This window comes from Zalophus californianus, chromosome 12 (genome assembly GCF_009762305.2).
Source record: "Zalophus californianus isolate mZalCal1 chromosome 12, mZalCal1.pri.v2, whole genome shotgun sequence".
Classification (NCBI taxonomy): Eukaryota; Metazoa; Chordata; class Mammalia; order Carnivora; family Otariidae; genus Zalophus; species Zalophus californianus.
In genome coordinates this window covers 40,917,483-40,937,868 of record NC_045606.1, presented here as the reverse complement: position 1 = coordinate 40,937,868, position 20,386 = coordinate 40,917,483, and the positions used below count along the sequence as shown (strand labels likewise).

Sequence of the window (20,386 nt, the reverse complement as noted above, 5' to 3'; positions counted from 1 at the left end):
CAGTGAACAGCAGAGGAAGAAGTAGGGCCATGCAGTGAGTGTCCTTGAGGACACTAGAGACAGAGATTTTAGGCTCATGGAACCATGTGTATGGCTTTATCACCTTCACATTTTCTGACCCTACACGGACTGTTAGCAGTGGGATGCTTTATGCCAGACACTGCTACATGCACCTAAGTCCCTTTCATCCTCTTAATTACCCTACACAGTAGGAATTTTTGGCATGTTGAGTTCTACTTTTTGAATTACAATTCACATACCATAAAATTGTCCTTTTAAGGTGTAGGACTCCGTGATTTTTGGTATATTCACAATGTTCTGCAACCATCACCGTTATCCAATTCCAGAACACTTTCCGTTACCCCCAAAAGAAATGCTGTACCCATTAGCAATGACTCCCCATTCCAGCCTACCCGAGACCCTGACGACCACTAATCTACTTTCTGCCTTTATGGATTTGCCTGTAACGGACATTTCATATGCCTGGAATCATATATATGGTCTCTTGTAACTGGCTTCTTTCACTCAGCATGTTTTTCAGGCTCATTCATGTTGTAGCATGTATCAGTACTTTTGATTGCTGACTAATATTCAATCGCATGGCTCTAACACATTTATCCCATCATTAAATTTATGGACATTAGAATTCTTTCCATTTTTTGGCTATTATATATGATGCTGCTATGAACATTTGTGTGCAGGTTTTTGTGTAGACACATGTTCTTACGGTCTTGGGTCTATACCTAGAAATGGAATGGCTGGGTCATATGCTTAACCTTTCGAGCAACTAACTGCCAGACTGTTCTCCCAAAGTGGCTGCACCATTTTGCAGGACTGTCAGCAGTATGTGAGAGTTGTGATGTCTCCATATCCTCACCAACGCTTGTAACTACTTGTCTTTTTTATTATAACCATCCTGGTGGGTACAAAGGGATATCTCATTGTGGTTTTAATTTGCATTTCCCTAATGGAAGGCAGGTATTTGCCCTGCACTGAATTGTGTCTCCCCAAAGATTCAGATGTTGAAGCTGTTGGTTCAAATGTTGTGAACCCTGAAGACTCAATGTATTTGGAGATAGGGCCTTGGGAGGTAATTAAGGTAAAATGAGGTCCTAAGGGTGGTGTCTTATCCAATAGGATAGTGTCATAAGAAGAGACAGGGGAAAGGCCATGTGAGGAGCTGTCTGCAAGCCAGAAAGGTTTTCCTAGAAACCAGACACTGCTGGACATTGATCTGGGACTTCCTGCCTCCAGAACTGTGAGAAATAAATTTCTGCTGGTTAGGCCCCCCAGGCTGGGTTCTTTCGTTATGGCTAAAGCTGACTGAGGATGATTATTGCTATTTTACAAATAAAGACTCCCGGGCTCATTCTTGTCTGAAGGCCAGTCCTGGACCATATTCCCTTATGCCACACTGCCTCTGGCTTCCAACATGCCGGAACAGGTGTGGCCTGTCAGCTGACCAAAATCACAAACGGCAACGTGCTGAGACTCAGTTTGGTGCATAAGGGGGAAAAACGTACCAAGAAAGAGAAATAAGCAAATGTCTGAATCCCCAAGCGGCTTACGCTGCTACAGATTCAAAGACGAATGGGAGGAGCCAGATGCTACACTGGTGATTCTCGAGCCAAGGGACCCACTACAGCCTGTCTAGGGCCTCGATCGCCAGTCTTCTCTAATACAAATTCTGGTTGACCTCCATCTCATGTTCATCCATTTCAGATAATCTCTAAAATGAGACTAAACAGCTCTCCATCAAGAGTGTATTGAGAAATATGGATCACATTCAAGAACAATCTCTTGGACATTTTCAGGTTTCTATCGTTTTCTAGATGAGGCAATTCAAGAAGGATAAAAGACAGGACAGATTTCTGGGCTCTCTGGTGCCCACTTCATAAATCCATCTCAACTGATGGAGGGCTGGTGGCACGGGCCACGCTCCAGGGAATGGTCTGTCCTCTGAACTACAACTCCAGACTTCCCCAAACGTCATTCTAGGCTTAAATAATTCAGTCCTGTCTATGGGAGTATGAGGGTGTTGAGGCCATCTTTTTTTTTTTTTTTTTTTTCTGAGAAAGTGGAAAGGGCATGAAACTATATGTACATTTGGATTCTTCCATTGAACCGAGTTTACTCTTCCAGGCAGTCTCTCCAGCCACCTTGACTTTAAGAGATCTGCTGCTCATTTCCATTAAAACTCTATCTTTTGCTGCCATATCCTTTCTTTCCTCCTTACTTTTCTCCCCCCTCCCTTGATACCTGGAAATTAACATGCATTCTTCTCTCAAATTATAAGGTTTCTGAGAAAACTTAGGAAAACAGAAATGCAAATGTTAAGGCAAAGTATCCACAACCCAAGCATAACCACTATAAATTTTTGTACATTCTTCACGGTTATTTTTTTTTTTTTACTCACATATATATGTATTTTTACGAAACCAAGAAATCACACTAGTTTGTGACCTGCTTTTCACCCCTAGGTGTAAGTGCTACCACGTTCTTGTTCAGAAAGGATGTACTGATTTGATTTATCCTTCTAATAGCAGATGTGAGAGTGACCCTACCCCCTCCACCCCCTTAGCACTATCATCCTTCTTTTTAATCTTTGCCAATTTAAAGGCAACAAATTATTGTTTTAATTTGCATTGCTTTGATTACTAGTGAGGTTAAACATTTATTTTCATGCTGATCACTTTCCTTGAATTTCTCGTCTTTATACTAGGGACTAGGAAAAGCAGCCAGCCCAGTGCTATGCACTGGCTGTTGCAGACTGGATGACGGACGGACGGTGGGGAGAAGGTGGTGTGAGCACAGGGAAGAGGGCTGCCAGCAATGCTGCAGCAAGAAGGTCAGGTTGCTTCCTTGTCTTCTTTTATGAAACATGACAGCAGGAATACATACTCGTTGGCAGGAAAAAAAAATTAGGTATTTCAAAAGGACATACGAATATTATGAAAGCTCGCCTCACACTCTCTTCCCCTTTCCCACAGGCCCTATTTCCCGGGTGTAACCATCTTCAGTCCCTCCTCCCTGGCTGTCCCCTCCCCGTGACCGTCCTCCTGCACGACCAGCTGCAATGGTAATGGACTAAGGGGAGTGTTGGGGAGAAAGGGTCAGGGATTGGAAAAGGAATCCGTTCCCCATACAATAGCTCCCAGGGTGGTCACAGGGAAGGGAAGCAGGAGAGACCACACCAGGCTTTTGTCGGTAATCAAATGGGCAGATTAAGAGTGAGTTAAGATTACCCTGTATGCCTTGATTTCGGTCCATATGGAAAATGGCAGGCTGTTTATTGCAGCACTTGAGCCATGTCCTTTGTTAACTTTTGTCCCTTGAGTGTAACCCTTTACGAAGTGGAAGAGAAAACCCGAGAAATGGTTTGACTTTCCTGCATGAAGCCTCCTCCCCATTTGGCAGGTCCTGTGGAGCCCTACATCTACCTTTTATCCCGCTTGCTTCCAGACAGTGGTTTGAAATAACATCCATTGCCTCCGGGACCTTACCCAATTCTTTCTAAAGGAATGTCATCAAAGTCTTGCTTAAAACTGATGCCAAGACTTGAGTAGAATTTATAGTGTGAAAGGGGACCCCCATTCCTTGTTATCAGAAAATCGTCTGTAGGAAAAGTGATCTAATTATTCAAATTCTTAGTGTTAAGAAAATGGCTGTTTTAAATGGGAGGGTCCATCACCAAATTGATCTGGAACCTTTGAAACAACCTTCCTCTCTTTGGGAGACGCAAACGCCTGTGAAATGGAATAGGCCATTTTAGAACCAGTGGGTCACCAGCCTCCCACTAAGGAAAAAAACTAAGACATTCAAGGTGGAAATAATTCTTGTCTTGAGATTCTGCTTTTTCTTTTTTTCCAGCTTTGAAAACTGATCACCTGTCCCACCTCTTCTTGTATCATTTTCCACAGGGAATGCTTTTCTGCAAGGGTTTAATTTCTCCCCCCACTGTCTTCGATAAGATAGTTTAATATTAGACAAGATAACTTTTAGGCACATACAGTATATGTAATAGCGTGAGTTGTTCCAAGTGACAAAATCCTGTATGAGGAAGCTTTGTCTTCAACCTAGTCCAACAGGGCTTGTGTTTTTTTTTTTTTTTTTGCGTTTTTTTTTTTTTAAGATTTTGTCAGAGAGACAGAGTTCAAGCAGGGGGAGTGGCAGAGGGAGAAACAGGCTCCCCGCTGAGCAGGGAGCCTGACACAGGACTTGATCCCGGGGACCCTGGGATCATGACTTGAGCCGGAGGCAGACGCTTAACCGACTGAGCCAGCCAGGCGCCCCCCAACAGGGCTTTTTTCAAGAAGCGTTCATTCTAAAAAGGCAAGCCTCACTTTCTGGACCCAGGAGACAGGATGGCATAACAGGACCCTAGGTGAGATCTCCGTGGCAGTAATGGGTCGATGTGGGTGGGGAGAGGCACGGAGGGCACTGCTGTGTTGTATTAGTTGTCCAACCCTATATAACAAATTGCCCCCAAACCCAGCACCTTAGAACAACAAACTGCTGATCTCACACGGTTTCTGAGTGTCGGGAACCCAGGTGTGGTTTAGCAGGCTTGGCTCAAGGTCTCTCATGAGGCTGCAGCCAACCTACTGGCTGGGGTTGCAATCATCTCAAGGCTCAACTGGGGCTGAAGGATCCGCTTCCAAGCTCACCCACATGGCGGCCGGCAGGTCCCCGCAGTTCGTTAGCTGGCAGCCAAAGCTACTTGCCATGTGGTCTCTCTCCACAGACTTCCTGAGCATTCTCACAGCAGAGCTTCTCCCATAGCGAGTGATCCACGAGAGTATACGCCCGAGACAGAGGCCTGTCTTTCCACAACGTGATCTTGGAAGTGACAGCCCATCACTGCGGCATTCCATTCATAAGTCCAGCGCACACTTCAAGGGGAGGAAAATGAAGCGCTACCTCTCCGAGAGGAGTATCAAAAGAATTTGTGGACATATTTTAAAAACCACCACGTGTATGATCCAAGTTGCCTATATCCAGTTTGTTCTTTGGTCTATAGCAAAGATCAGTACATTTTTTTCTGTAAAGGACCAGATAGTAAAATATTGTTTTAGGCATCGTGGGCCAGACTGTCTCTATTGCAACTACTTAACTCTGCCACGGTATTGCAAAATACCCATAGGTAATACATAAGTGAGTGTGGCTTTGTTCCAGTAAGATTTTATTTACAAAAATACGCATGGGGCAGATTTGGCCATGAGTAGGAGTTGGTTGACCCCTGGTCTACAGCTATAGAGGTTATTGGAAGTCTGTTTCCTTGCCATCAGAATTCCGTGCGAAAAGAAATTCATCCACAAGACATAGCTGTCTGAGCTGTAGCTTGAAATTTAACAGCGAGATAATAGGAAGACAGAAAGGCAAATGTGATTTAGGTGGAGAAAAACGTCAGGACATGGGATTCCAGTTGTCCTCTGGGAAAAAGGAAGAATTGGAATATAAAGGAGAAGAGCCGATTTGGGACATCAGACAAGACAGCGTCTTCATTCCATTTAACCAATGAAGCAGAGATGAGACAAGAAGTCTGAGAAGAGATGTCCTCTAGGCAACCAGAACCGGGGGGCTGGATAATAGCGTTCCGGTTCTGACTCAAGGTGTGAATTAAAGGATCCATCTTCACAAAGCTCCTCAGCTCCAAAGAGCCCAGAGTTCACCAGAGACGTGTAGAGGCGCGGAAAAAGACTCGTGAGTCCCACAGATGGGGTCAAAGGAAGGAGCCGCTGGGAACACGAAGGAATAATGGAACTTCAGAGGGGAAAGGGTGGGGGCAAACAGTTAATTTTGCACTATTCACAAATAAACTTCAAGTGATTAGTTTTAGCTAACATAAGGCTAAGCATCTGTAAGTTCTTAGACCTCATTTCTCCCTCCATGTTCTTTAGGTTTGGTTTTGGTTCCTTAGGTTTCATTTTGCAAATACGAACTTGTTCCTCAGGGCTGTTTATATTAAGCTTATATGACCGAGAGGCAAGCAGAGGAGGAGCTGAGAATCCCACTTTTCCTGCACAGTCACCTGCGGTGGAACTTTTAACCCAAGATAGTTAACCTGCCTAAATTATATATCTTTCTCAAGAAGGTGGTTGAGAAATCTCACCATTAAAAAAAGTTACGTTTTACTTTTTTTTCAGCCCGAAACACAGCCATTAGTCATTTTTAAGTTAATCTTAAAGGTAAAATCTTAACAACCTCTTTGATGAGATGTGCTTTGGAAAGGAACACTCTGCTGGTAAATTATTTCTCAAAGAGGTTTTTTGCTCTCAGGCAGTGGCCCGAGACCAAAATGGGGCCTAGCATGACCCTATTTGGATAACTGGGCATAACATCAACACTCCGTCGTTCGGTTGAGGTTTTGTCCCTCTTACCCCGAACCTAAACCTAAATAATGAGTAAAAAATTAAGAAAAAATTTTTTGCTGCAGTTTTCTTTGCAAGAAATACCCCACTTCCTTTGAGGTGATGTCACTGAATTTAAACAAATTACTTCCATAAATACTTCCTGGGTATAAAATAAAGAGGTGGGGACAGTGTTCTCTCTCTTTAAGGTGCTCATAGCTGGGAGAGGAGGACAAAGACTTGAACTTTAGTCATCCGGCTCCTCATCTTGTGATGGAAAGCATGTCAATGACACGTCTGGAGGAAACCGGCTGGGAAGTCTCATCCAGAGTCCCTCTAGTGCCAGAGATGCAGGTCAGGAATTCAGTGAGCGCTGGGTACTGCCATCACCCTGATCTGAGTCTGTCTCTGTCAAGGTAAGATGCTAACCACCCAGTCTTTCCAAAGACATATGTGAACTATTCCAGTTTTACTAATAACTTTATTTAAATAAGACACAGGAACTTCTATACTGAAAAAATACAAAACAAAAGCCACACATTTCCTTGTGTAAAGCCATATTGTATGGTAACTCAAATACTGTTCAGCGCAGTGGCTAGAATTAAACAGTACAACTATATACAAAATTTAAACAATTTCTGACAAATTTCTACAGCTGGATGTAGGATACATTTGAGCTCAACAACTTCTGGGAAATTTACATGGCAAAGCATAAGCTTTAACACATTTGGTTCGAAACTTTAATATATGCTAAGAACAAATGTACAACACAATTAATATTTAGTTTCTCATGAGAAAATAAAAGCACATGTCACTATAAATACCGTACATCAGATTTCATCACCAAAAAAGCATTCAGTCCATCTTTCAGAAATTGATATCGATACTATTGCATCATATTTGGACAAAAGCAGAGCATAAGATCAACACATTATGTAATGCTAAACCAGATATCAGAAGTTAATGGAGCTCATATTTATCTTACAGAACTAATAATTTTCTCCCTTTAACCATAATCTACAAAATATAGTATTTTCATCAAGGCCTGAGATTATTAGGGTTAAAGGTGTCTGCTGCTGAAGAGATTGTTTTAAAAGGTTCCCCTGTGAAAATGGCAAAAGTAAACTGAGTCCTTTTCCATGACAGTCTCCTACAATATAACACTGACTAATTTAAAGGAGCCAGAATGCACCTTCAGGAGAGAATATTACTGCAAACTTTGGTGGAAAGAAGATAATTGGGTTCATAACAAAATAATACATAGAATACATACACACGCAAACATATACATATATATATATATATATCATTTCTTAAAAAAAATCAATGGTGTTGCTTTCTTCTCTATCACCTCTTCCTTCTTCAGCCTCCTTAGAAAATAAAACAAAAAACCCCAAGGAATGACTGAAGGGAACTGAAACGTTCCCGTGACTGTAGGCACCTTATTCCCCTAATTCTTAAGAAAACGGTGCCATATACTGTAGGTACAGATGAAACAACTCTATGCTTTACTGAACTAAAAGCAATGGAATAAAAATACGAAAACTTCCCTTTGCTTTTCGAGACTCTCTGTGCTGCAGAAAACAAAGTCTGAGAGTTGGGCTCTTCCACTGACCACTCGGGATTATCTAGGGCTCTCTTCACACAACTTCGTTGAAAATTCAGGTCAAGTCCGCAAGTTCAAGGCAATTTACTTGGGTTTTTGCTTTACTTTGCACATCCGAAATACTAACAGAACCATCCACGATACTGTGAGGAGAGGCCTGAAGAGACAGCCGCAAACTGCTGCTTTTTCTAAGTCCCCAAACAGCCAGCTTCCAGTGCTGCATTACTTCTGAGACCCACACGTTCTCTCTCCACATGAATGCAACTCATGCACCTCAACTGCTCGAGGAAAACAATAACCAAAAGCGTGTCATTTGTAAACCCTCAAATTAAAGAATTTCCAAGAGAGAAACTGAACATCAATATGCCTTTAGCTGAAACAGCATTTCATGACGCTGATGGCCAACATAAACAAAAAATCTCACCCATCCCCTGTGAAAGTTCACTGTTTTACTGTTAAACCTAGACTTTCTTGTTGTTAAATTCCATCACACACAACTGGAATGTTTATGTACAGTCTGGTACCGGAGACACTTTCTTTGCAACATTGTAACAGTCATGAACTGAGCAACACCTGAACTTGTTTAAAAAAAAAAAAAAAGCCACATTTACACATGTTGAAAAGTGAATTCAACAGTTGTTTTACTTGTAACCGCATGACAAAAATGATGTCAGACACCACAGATTTGCTGGTTCTCCTCATGTTCACCCATGTCCAGGATTATTGTTCTCCTAGGGTTGAATGCACTTCTTATTCTAAGAATGTGGAATGTAATGAGGAAAGGGAAATGCATAAAATAAGGAAAGGCAAAAGAGTGATGTTCCCTCTTTAGCTTTTTAGCTGTGAAATATTTAATATCCCAATATGATATACATTCCAAGTTACCTGAGTTTAGACTTCAACTGAAGTACCTGAAGCTAGGCCATAGGGTGGGCACTGTGCAACTGTTGTGGCCATTTATTATTATTATTTTTTTGCATTGTATGTATTACAGAAGTTAGAAACAAACACCTGGATCAATTGTAAACATAATCCTGAAGTACAGTATTTTCCATAGGACAAAACACAGCAAGACATTTTCTATTTAGACAGGCAACTTTTTGATATAGAGCTTATTTATACTGAAGAATTTGGAACAAAACACAGGACACAGTACTAATCTGTCAAACATACTATGAAATGCATAGTCTCCACTTAAAATGCTGAATGACACACACATTTTGCAAGCAGTACTGCTTTCCACAAAAACTGCTGAATAGGAGTTCCGTCCCTGCCAAGATCAGTGTTAAGAGATACTTTACGATGCTGATAAGTATTCTGTTGGTGGTGGTGGTGTTCAGAAAGTTTGTCACTCCATGCAGATAAGATGTCTGAGGTCTAGTTCCTAATCCGTGAAGGTAGGGTAGAGGCCAGCTCCCCCTTCGCTTTAGATGATCACATAATTCTGAGCAGAGATGTGTTCCTCGCCCTGCAGGTCCTGCAGGAGCTGCTGCTGCTGGGATGGCTGTTGGACGGAGGCCTCCAGGGCGCCCACCGAGCTGGTGTCGTCAGAAAGAGACGTAAAGGAAACCCGGGAGGAGAGCTGCTCAACGGTCAGGGTGGCCAGGGCCGAGCTCTGGCCTGAGTTAGGAGAGTTCTTGAGCATCAGGTCGGAGGCAGGTAAGAGAGGGCCTAGAAGTTTTACAGGACAGAAAGCTGATCCGGTTGGGATGAAATTAACCTTGTTTTTGTCAGGACATGAAAAGAGAGGGGCTGAGATAGGCTGACGAGACCTAAAACCACAAAACAAAATGACATTCACAATCACTAAAAGCTTCCAAGCTTTCTGACTTAGCTGGAGTTCTCTACCACAGCTACAATGTGAATGGCAGGGAATGAGTTAAGTGTACACAGAGGGGTAAACATCTTCCATAGCACAAGTCAGCTGGCAGACCAGGGACGTACACAGCACCGAGTGATATCGGAGACAAAAGGGTTTTCAAAAGGACTGGGCAAATTTTTTCAGAGATCATTAGTTTGCTTTCAATCATTTAGGAAAATGGAAAAACCTCCTATGCTTTAGTTAAAGATTATGCCAGGTAGAATGACCTTTTCTGTTAAGGAAAAGTATAATGGGAGAGGGATTACCTAATCATGTATTTGGTTTTAAGCATTTTCTCCTTTTTCTGCATCACTATACATACTTCTACTAACAGATCAGAAAAAAAAAGTTTCAGTAATTTCTCAAAGAGCCAGTCAGCCCAACAGAGCAGGGTTTTTAAGCCTTTCCTCCCTTCCCATTCCCAGGAACTAAGCCATCAACTCCTGCATTCCTGCAAGACCGGTCTCTGTCCCCTTCCAGGTCGCAAGAGTAACAGCGGCCTCCCCCAGGCACTGCACTGGGACAAAGGGATGAGTGAGTCCAACAGCCACACAGTCTTTTCTTTTCTTTTTTTCCTGAGCCACTCTGCCAAGTATTTACAGCATGAACTTCGTTTCCTTTAATTTCTAATTTATGCACACTGAAATTTCAAAAGAAAAAAAAACCCTGCGAATGAGAAGTCTACATTAAACGAATACACATGCTAGATGTGTCTACAGGGAGACCAAGTTAGTTTCTTTCTGGCCTGTGGGATCCTGTCATAAGGCCAGCCACACTTGGATATTAACTTTGCCGCTAAACGCCTTCTTGTTAGCCATCCAAATTCATAGAGTTTTTTGAAAGGAAAATTTGTAGTGATTAAAAAATAGATCTTTTAGGTTGTAGGGATGAATTTCCAGGTTTCTTTGTACTAGCTTATGTATTTCCAGCACACAGACTCCAGTTGTCCACTAAGATTCCTCCTGCCTATTCAATTCCCTTTTCATAATTTGGTTTTGAAACACATTATCAGCTGGATGGAGTAGTTGATTCATCTGTGATCAACTGGTCTCAGTAAAAAGCTTTACAGCTTTGCAGATCCCAGCTGATAGAAAAGACATTACTTACGCCATTTCCTCAAAGACCTTCACTCGCTCACATCCCTCTGGGGGCTCCCGTTTGAACATGTAGCTGTTGTTTGGTTTGGGAGATGAAGCGTACTTGGGTAACGGTGAGCTACTCCCACTGTCTGTAAATTTAAAGCAGTTATATTAACTAGTGATTGAAAGCTCTTTTAAATTAAGTTTGATTTCCAAACAAGCAGCCTTTTGCACAGTTTATCCACTATGGCCCCTCTGCTTCCACCACAGAGCTTCCTTTATTGCAAAGCTATTACTAACACTTTCATGTAGTACATTTCTTAGAAATAAAAGCTTCGATGCAACAGTAATCTGCCATACCACAGAACATAAAAGGAGGTTATTTTGGTCCAGAAACTGCATTTTGAATAAAGTAGAGCTATAATCTGGAAGACGAATACAGTAGAGCATGTATTTCAAAATGTAAATGAATGGGGTAATATGTATAAATCATGCAAAGAATTATAAGAGATTATAATACAGGGTCCTCTAGGTTTTCTCACTGTCCCACCAATTTAAATGAAAATTTTAGTATGAGGAATCATCTTCATTATGAACGTTCTTAGCAGAAACATTATTTTTACTAAACACCATGAATAAATGTATGCAGGGGAAAAACAGGTTTACAACACATAATGTCTTTTCCCCTTAGCCCACTATGAAGAATAAAATTCGCTCAGAATTTCGCCTTTGAAAGGTCTATATATAAAAGAATCTTTCCAGCAGTTTGTATTTTTGCTACTAGAAGCATGAGAAGTCTAAAAGCATCTCTACCTAATATGTTTTCTTCATATTTTTGACCAAAAAAAGAAAATGGTCTATTCATGAAAAGCCATAAAACCTATATGTAATTTCTCCCTTTCCTACCTGGCAAAGGATTTTGGAAATTCAAATCCACCAAAATGTGTCATTATCTTTGTAAGATGCCAAGTTGTAAAGGCAGTCACATACCTGTATAAATACAATAGTCCCATTTAAACAAATTCTGACTTAATGCAAAAAAATCCCCACTGCTAAAATACTAAGCACATGATCTATTGAGATGTATGGTTTTTATGTATATTTTTGAAAGACGGCATTGCTACCATAATTACGCTTGTCACAATTTTGATGAGTTGCTTTAGTTTAGGCTACAGAACACAGCGTGACATTCAGAATCTGAGTAATAGGAATGTTTTTATCATCATTAATGAACTGTATAATACATGCTTAGAAGTAGACTCTTGAGGCACACTTGGTGTATTTGGTGAATGATTCAAAGAGCATCTATATTAGTCTTGGGACTGGAGATGCGTGCTTACATTTAAATATGGCCATAACTCTGGGAAATCAGTGCCTACCAAATAACGAGGCCACACCACTAGGAAACCTAGAAAACCCCCCAGTTTCTCTGTCACTACTATTATGGATATTCCTACGGATTATACACAGTCCTGTGAAAGGAAGTGGGTCTTAGAATTAAGTTCGGTTTCTTCACGTGCCATTCAGATGTAAGGATTTTCTTAGATTCGACATTCATCTTACATTACTTAAACAAATGGGAGGCAGGAGGGAGAATGTACTTTTCTCCCATAGGTGGATGCAAAAGACCATTAACCTGGCGTCTGAGTTTGCTGCTCTCTATTGGAGCAAGGCTAGACCGAAAAGATTGGTCCACAGTCAAAAAGTGGCGAGAACGAGGCCCTGAGCTCAGTGTAATACAGCCTGACCCTGCTTTCCCGTCCAAGCAGCAAGAAGGCCCGTAGAGGCAATGCAAGACCAAGAGGTGACGTGTGATGCCTCCGTGGAGCTTCCCATTGGTGACGGCAGTCCCTGGGGGAGGGCACAACTGGCCTGAAGCCGTGGGCTCAATGGCTGTGACAAGCCTTTTTGGACTGTTGGCAGGGGTGTGACCATGTCAGTGGTCGAGAACTCTCCCCATCAGCACGTCAGAAAAGTCATCTTGGCCCCAGCTGCAGTCTTCTGGGCTTTACTTCTTTACTACGTCACCAGGCCGACCATAGGATTTCTCTGCTGACTTCAGCAATGGCTTCAAAGGCCTCTCCCGGAACTGAAAGCTAGATGTGAGTTGGACAATCTGTAAAACTGATTATCTTCCTATTAACATCTACGCTAAATTAAAGTGTTTCCTCTTAAACGTTTTTCTAATTTCAGAGGTTTATATTTTGAGAGTTTTACCCACTTAAAACATTCTTGTTCTTTTTTGGGGGTGGGGGGCTGATTAATGTTAAAAAATAAACATACTGCTATCCTAGAAAGATAGTATTCAGTACTATTATATCTCTTTGCCTCTTCAATTAAAAAAGTTGGGTTTTGTTGTTGAGAATATATATATATGTAAATTTATTTGAATGTTTGGTGGTCTGGAAAGACAAAGCTTGAAAAAAATTGAAACCATCAACAGATCTGTTGAATCTGGAGTTTCTTCCTCAGGTAAGTATGCAATCTGGTAGAGGACAAAGGGGAGCAGGGATGGAGAAACCCCATCTGAGGTTTCAGCTCTGTCACTAGTTGTGTAACTTTGAACACAACTGCCTTTCTGAGCTTCTAGATAACTAAAGGAATTACCACTAGTCCTAAATTCTGTGACATTTTTAAGGGTTCTAACATACAAGGTATATATATTTTTTGCTTTACAAAATGGCATGATATAAAAACAACCCTCATGGGGTGCCTGGGTGGCACAGTCGGTTAAGCGTCTGATTCTTGGTTTCAGCTCAGGTTGTGATCTCAGGGTTGTGAGATCGAGCCCCGCATCGGACTCTGTGCTCAGTGCAGAGTCTGCTTAAAACTCTCTCTGGCCCTCCCCCCACACTCCCTCTTTCTCTGTCTACAGTAAATAAATAAATCTTTAAAAAATAAATAAAAACAACCCACATGAACAACCTATTCTATCCATTCCAGACTTGGAGTCTAATTGATTCATTTGAAACTCTGTGTTGAATTTAATAAACATTTCAGTAACAGAACATAAATGTGAGGTAAGCATGCCTGCTCAGGAGATTCAAGATGAAAAGTCTCACAGTAATCTTAATTCAATCCCTCTTGTTCACACACATAATAAATTTTCACATTCTGTTACCTCTCAGTAGGAAGTAACTAGACATGTAGTTCACATTAAGTGTTATTTTATGTTCTTACATCATAGCCAATGTCAATAAAATGAAATGTAACAAATACGATTCTGCCTGTATTTATAACAGTCTTATCTATCTTTATAAAGAATCACCCAACTCTGAAAATCAGGAGTATGGAAATATTTTATTGGCTATTATAACAGATCATACTTACATATGTGTACCATATTTACCATTAAAATACAAGTAGCTTGTCAAATATTTTTAAACTCATAATGAATTAAAGCTTGGAAAATTTAGAGACATTTTAAACAATGGAATTCCATATAGAAATAGTATTTTTTAAACTACATGTACTTTTATAGTTACGAGTTTTCTGAATTTCTCCTTATATACAGCCTTCATTATTTCTGGTATATTAAGTACGGTCCACAATTTCAGTATAAAAAAATCGTATTATTCAGTTAAGTCATTCTGTGGGTAGGTATGTAAAATCTTTGCCATGGTTCTATTCTAGCCCGAAGTCTTTAGATGTGCTTTATCTCCTACTATCAGATCACTTTATCAAATTAAGTGAAATTAGTACTAAAACAAGCTATGTAATTACAGAGCAGCGGTTCTTAACTCTGGTTTCACATTAGACCCATTAGGAGATGTTTCCAAAAATACCAATAAATACCACTGTCCAGACCTCATCCCTTAGATATTCTGATTTAATTAGTCTGGGGCTCCTCCCCAGCGTGTGCTCCACCCCCCTCCCTTTTTTTTAAATCCCCCAGATGCTTTTAACACAGAGCCAAATTTGAGAGCCAATCATGAAAATGTCAAAACACTGGTTTGGAGTCAGGCTACCTTGCCTGTGACTTCTACCAGGCCTGACACCATGACCTAGGAGAAGTCTGAACCCTGTTTTGATCTGTAAAATGGGACTAACCACTGATACGACAACGATGAAAAATGTGTATAAAAGAATCAGCACAGGGCCTGGGACAGTGAGCTCTCAATAAATACAACTGCAACAGTACAAAGAACACGTCATTCCTAGTTTGCAAACTTAAGATGGTGAACCATTCAGAAATTAAGCACCTATTCTACTTTCTCTCAGCAGAAGAGAAGAACAAGAAAGTTATTCTTAAAAGATCCACACATTCCACTTCTATTCGGGTGCATAAAGGTAAGATTTGGTGTCTGGTGGGGAGGCAGGGTAATATCTGAATACCAGATTCCCCAGGTTAGATTGCCTAGCACAAACTCTTACCAGCTCATAAGGTCATCCTCCAGCATATAGAAATCTATTATCCTGAAATTCAAATCAATGTCTAAAGCACAGATTCTATAGATTCCTCTATGAAGACCTAACCAGAAGAATGTCCTTCTTATTCTGCCTTCACAGCAGAGTAAGAGCCTGGGTGAGTGAGGGTAGAGTTCCACCAAAACTATACTCAATGACAGATGAGGAACATAATGAAAAGTTAGCCAATAGAGTTAGATTAGAAATATGATTGACCAAATAGGACCTAAACAATTACCACTCTAGTATTAAAATTACTTCTTTTGCTTCAGGAAATGAAATTATCAGGTGTAGTGTGGTTCAATGGCCTAATGTAATCAGGAGAACACAAAAATGTATAGCCTTTCTTGGCAACAAATTTTGGAACCAGTCGTTATTACCAGTTGTATTGAAAATGTGTCCCGTTAACTCCAAGACCAAATTGGGAACAAAGAAGGAGAAAATCTGTCTTTCAGAAATAGTCTCTAAGGTGTCTCTAAAATTTCAAAGTCAACCTTTTATGAGAAGGTTACAGAATTTTAATAAAACAAGACATCAGTTGTCACTAATATCTCCCTTAGACCAGCATGCAATAAAGGGTCAGGAGGAAAAACTACTATCAGAACCTTCACTACTTAAGTTTCTGAACTCTCTTTCAAATAAGATTGTGTTCTGAATACTGGGCTCAACTTACATTCCAAATGTTTGGTTCCATTAATTAAATATTTGTCATATGGGTGGAGGTGTTTTAATCATTTAGTGTTCCCTAAGTATTCACTGAATTGATAACAATTTGTAAATTAAGCACACAAATCATAGCTGCTCCTTTTTGTGTACTCACAGTAAGTACAATCCTTCTTCCACAAACGTAATCCTGATATGCAGAACAGGGCTTTGTATTACCTCCAAATGTGACCTGGAGTCGTTGATATGCTAACTCCTCACTCTGAATTTGACTATCTGACATGGCAGTTAAAAATGAAAGCAAATTACTGTATTGAACATAGTCCTCAAACCAATTTATGGACTAAAATCCTGCCTCTTGTAAATATAACTCACAATGGCTATACCGAAAATAAATTTCAGATTATACAGAATATTTTATATCTTGAAAAGTAATTAAGGTTCTCAGGAAGATCATTCTGATATAATCTTAGTTTTTATACTCGAGCTTTTTAAATGGAAATATTTCCAGGGACATCAGTTTTCAAAAAACTAAAATACACTGTTCATATTAAATTGCTCCTAAAGTATCCTAACGGGGAAAAATAAACACTTCTAATAAAAGTTTCACTCTAATTTTAAATGCTCACTTAAATATTTACTGAGCACTTATGTGCAAAATAGAAGGCAAAGCAAAATGCTTTAATTGTTGTCTTACTGTATTAGGTAAAACTCAGTATTTATGTTCCCCCCCGCCCAATTCTTGCAAAAGAAAAATGGTATTATAATGTCTTTGGGCAGAAACCAACATAGAATCTTAAACTTAACACTGTCTTCTCCTTAAAGCCTGTTCCTTCTCTGATACTCAGTGCCTAATTAATGGTAGTAATCACCTTCTGCATCTCTCAAACCAGAACTCTTGTTAGAACCTGGCCTTTACCCTTCTTCACCTCATCCGTCCATCAGCCCCCAGATGCGGCTGAGTCCTCTTCAGCCCCTGCCCTCCAACTCCTCTGGTAGCCCCCCGCCTCGTTCTGACCTGCACCTGTCATTTCCCAGCTCAGGGACACAAAACAATCTGCTGACATGCAGGAATATTAGAACATTTATACATACTCACTTTCTATCTTTAAGAGTAAGAAAGTACGCTTCGCTAGTAACATGTTTAGTTTGTGGATTGAATTAAATATATACATAACTTAGAAATCTATGAACAGATTAAACACTGCTGAGAGGGCGTGTCATAAACCAAGTTTGGAGACCACAGGACAAGGCTATTTCAAGGGCACCTTACCTTGTCCTGCTGCTGTCTCTCCACTTCTGTGGTTCCACCTGCGTGTGGCCCTTAAAGATAAAGCTGGTCATGACCTTTAGCTGAAAAAGATCTGTGCTTGCTCCTTCATTTCTCTTCGCAAGGCCTACAAGGCCCCTTATGAAACAGTGGCCTTTCTACCTCTCCCCCCTCACTGCTTTCTGCTCCCCACTATTCACCCCTGTGTTCCAGCCACACAGTTTCTGACTGTTCTCCACACACCAGGGCCTTTCACAGCTCACGGCCTGTATGAGGCTATTCCTCCTGCAAGGGCAGCAAGTAGTCATATGAGGTTCCAACAGAAGATCACTGTTGTACTCCAAAGAGTTCAGGAAAGTGACTTCATTTTCTACACCTCAGATTCCCCTTTCTTAAAATAACAACACTGTCCCTACTCCTAGGACTGTGGTAATACTACAGGAGATGACACTCACCTGAGCACATTTAGTCACTGTAACAATCCTATGAGGCAGGTACCATCATTATCCCTAATTTATAGAGGAAAAAACTGAGATACAGAGAGGTTGAGTAATTTGCCCAAGGACACATGGTTCAGTAATTGGCCGAGCAGGGATTCAACCCGGCTGTACCCGAGTCAGAGCTCATTACCGTTAGGCTCTCTGTCTCACTAAGTTCTGATCTACCTCAACTCTAGTGCCCTCACTGGAGATATGAGGGCGGGACTAGACAGGCGACCGATCACGTTCCTTCCAGTCTCACGTTCCATGCTTCTAACTAAAATCTCATAGCTCAGGTAACAGCCTCATTGGGCTTGCCTTCTGTTAGTCTCACAAGGAGACACAGTGTAAGGAACGGCCTCTACGTGTTGGTATTTCTTCTTAGAGGAACACAAAAGATAACAGGGAGAAAAAATTAAATAGATCCCCTTTTCCTCTAGCTGATACCCTATTTTCTCCCCAGTCATGATCAGAGTGGAAAATGAGATGGATTTTAGCAAAGCTACTTCCTTTCACATCATTTCAATAGGCGGATTTGAACTTCATGGCTTCTTTTCCACCAAAGGCCCATCACTAAAGGAGTATACTCTTAGTTGTTTAGTTCTCTTTACGGTCCTGTTTTTTTTGGTGATGATGGGGGAGGAGGACATTATCACACCCTTCCTGAACATTCAAAAGCCTAAAACATACTATTTAATAACCTAAAGAAAAGGATACTGATGTTCAACACAGCTATAAAAACATACCCTTAAAAATGGACATACTATAAAGAAAGGTCCCAAAGGAATACTCGAAAGACTCTCCGCTAGGCACTGCTCTGGGCCAGGCATTACTCTACTCGCTGAGGAGAAAGCAAGGAGCAAAATGAAGTTACCCGCTCCCACTGGAGCTTATATTCTGGTAAATAGATAATAGAAGATTAAGTGAAATATATATATATGTAGGCATGTTAATAAATTTTGGTTTGTTTCTATTCTAGAATCTGGGTTGTAACTACTGGAACTGAGATGCAATAACTCATCATCCATAGGCTGCTAGCACAGCATCTGCCATCAGGGCAACGGTGAACATTTTCTAAAGAGCGGAAATAGGCATTTACTGGATGCTTCTTCTGTGCTGTCAGGCAATGAGAATATATATGATTTTACATATTATCTTGAAAGAGAGAATCAGGGAGATGATGTTAGGGACAGGATTCTAGAACAGGTCATCATTAACCTATGGAATAATTCCAGTGTTGTATCTCTATACTCTTTGGGATTTTACCACCAAGAGGTTCTTCTAAGATAAGGCATCCTAGAACATCTCCTCCTATACATGAGGAGATTCTTTTGATAGAGGAAACAGACTCAGGCTCAAAAGCAGTGATTTTAAGATGTAGTGGCTAAAAGCAGTACATCCAACATATTTATTTTCACAGAATAAACACAAAAAGTACCACAAAATCTCGGCTGATTGTAGGCTCTCTAGAAGATAGAGGGTTAAAGTCTGTTACGGGCAAAGGTCAAAGAAGAGCCCTAGAGATACAGGAGCCCTAGTGATAAATGCAAATAGAATTAAAATGTATGTAGAAAGGAGTAAGATGATGTCAAAAAGAGTCTCTTTCAAAAGTCTGACTAGGGGCAGCCCTGGACCCAGAAAGACAAGATAATACTTTATTTTTTTCTCCCCTACAACCAACGGATACTCAGTCCTAACACCCAAAGTTTAGGAATATTAATATTTATGAGTTAATCACAGTATGAGGTAAATAGGTCTTGGGAAACTCCATCCACATAACATACGTTGTTCTTGTGGGAAAATTCAGTTTAAGTTCCAAGTACCCAATTTATGGACTCTTGGAATATGACTGTTAGTAGCTGGCCTGAGTAGAATGGTTCAGTCAACTTCATGATTAGAATAACCAATGTTTCCACAGTATCTTGCAAAATTGCAGAATTTTAGAACAACTGCCTAAGTGAACTGTGCCAAAGATCAACTCTAAGTGGCAGGTTCATGTCTCGAGCCTGTGGCTCGCCCAGCTCCACTCTGGCCACCATCAGGAGCACTGGTAGAGCTGCTAAAAGAATATTCTGATGCTGCCATCTGTATTATATAAATGACTATTTTCCTCCTTGCATTTTGGGCATGATAATGTAAAAAAATTTAGGCTAACTCTTAGGGTATATTCTGAGGATGTCAAGATGAGAGCTCTTATTCTGGATCCTGAATTCTCCACATGGACCATAATGTAGGAACTGTGGTGGGTACTAGGTTAGTTAGCCTGACAACTTTATACATGTGACCAGGCTGCCTTCAGTCTTTAGGTCACTGGGAAAACCTAGCAAAAAAGGAAAAAAGAAAGAACAAAGAAATCCCAAATCTGAAAACAGTCTCTTAATGGCGGGACCTTTTTCAATAGTCAGAGTGTTTTTGTCTTGGCACTGCAACTGAAACAGCCAAAGAAAAAAACCAATATACTGATCAACTGAAATTATTTTATAGGTCCCAAATTATACATGGTTCATGGAAAAGAATATATGTTAGGAATAGAAAGAAGTATTGTTAGCAAAATCAGAAAAAAGATAAGTATGTCACAGATGAGTATCAGAAAATTAATCAGCTCACCAGCACATCGCTCATGAGAGCATGTATGCACAATGGCTACCCCTTCCCCTCTCGAGCATGCCTA

The 20,386-nt window shown here is 40.6% G+C and overlaps 1 protein-coding gene across 1 annotated transcript in view; it reads right to left on the bottom strand.

The window, feature by feature from the left end:
• Positions 1–6,817: 6,817 nt before the first annotated feature.
• The window catches only part of GLCCI1 (glucocorticoid induced 1), a 103,063-nt gene continuing 89,494 nt past the window's right edge, over positions 6,818–20,386 (bottom strand). Inside the window, exons 7-8 of the mRNA XM_027572953.2 lie at positions 10,925–11,045; positions 6,818–9,728 (exon numbers count right to left, since the gene is read on the bottom strand). Coding sequence (XP_027428754.1) covers positions 9,383–9,728; positions 10,925–11,045 — 467 coding nt within the window. The 3' untranslated portion in view covers positions 6,818–9,382. The remainder of the gene's footprint in view (positions 9,729–10,924; positions 11,046–20,386) is intronic.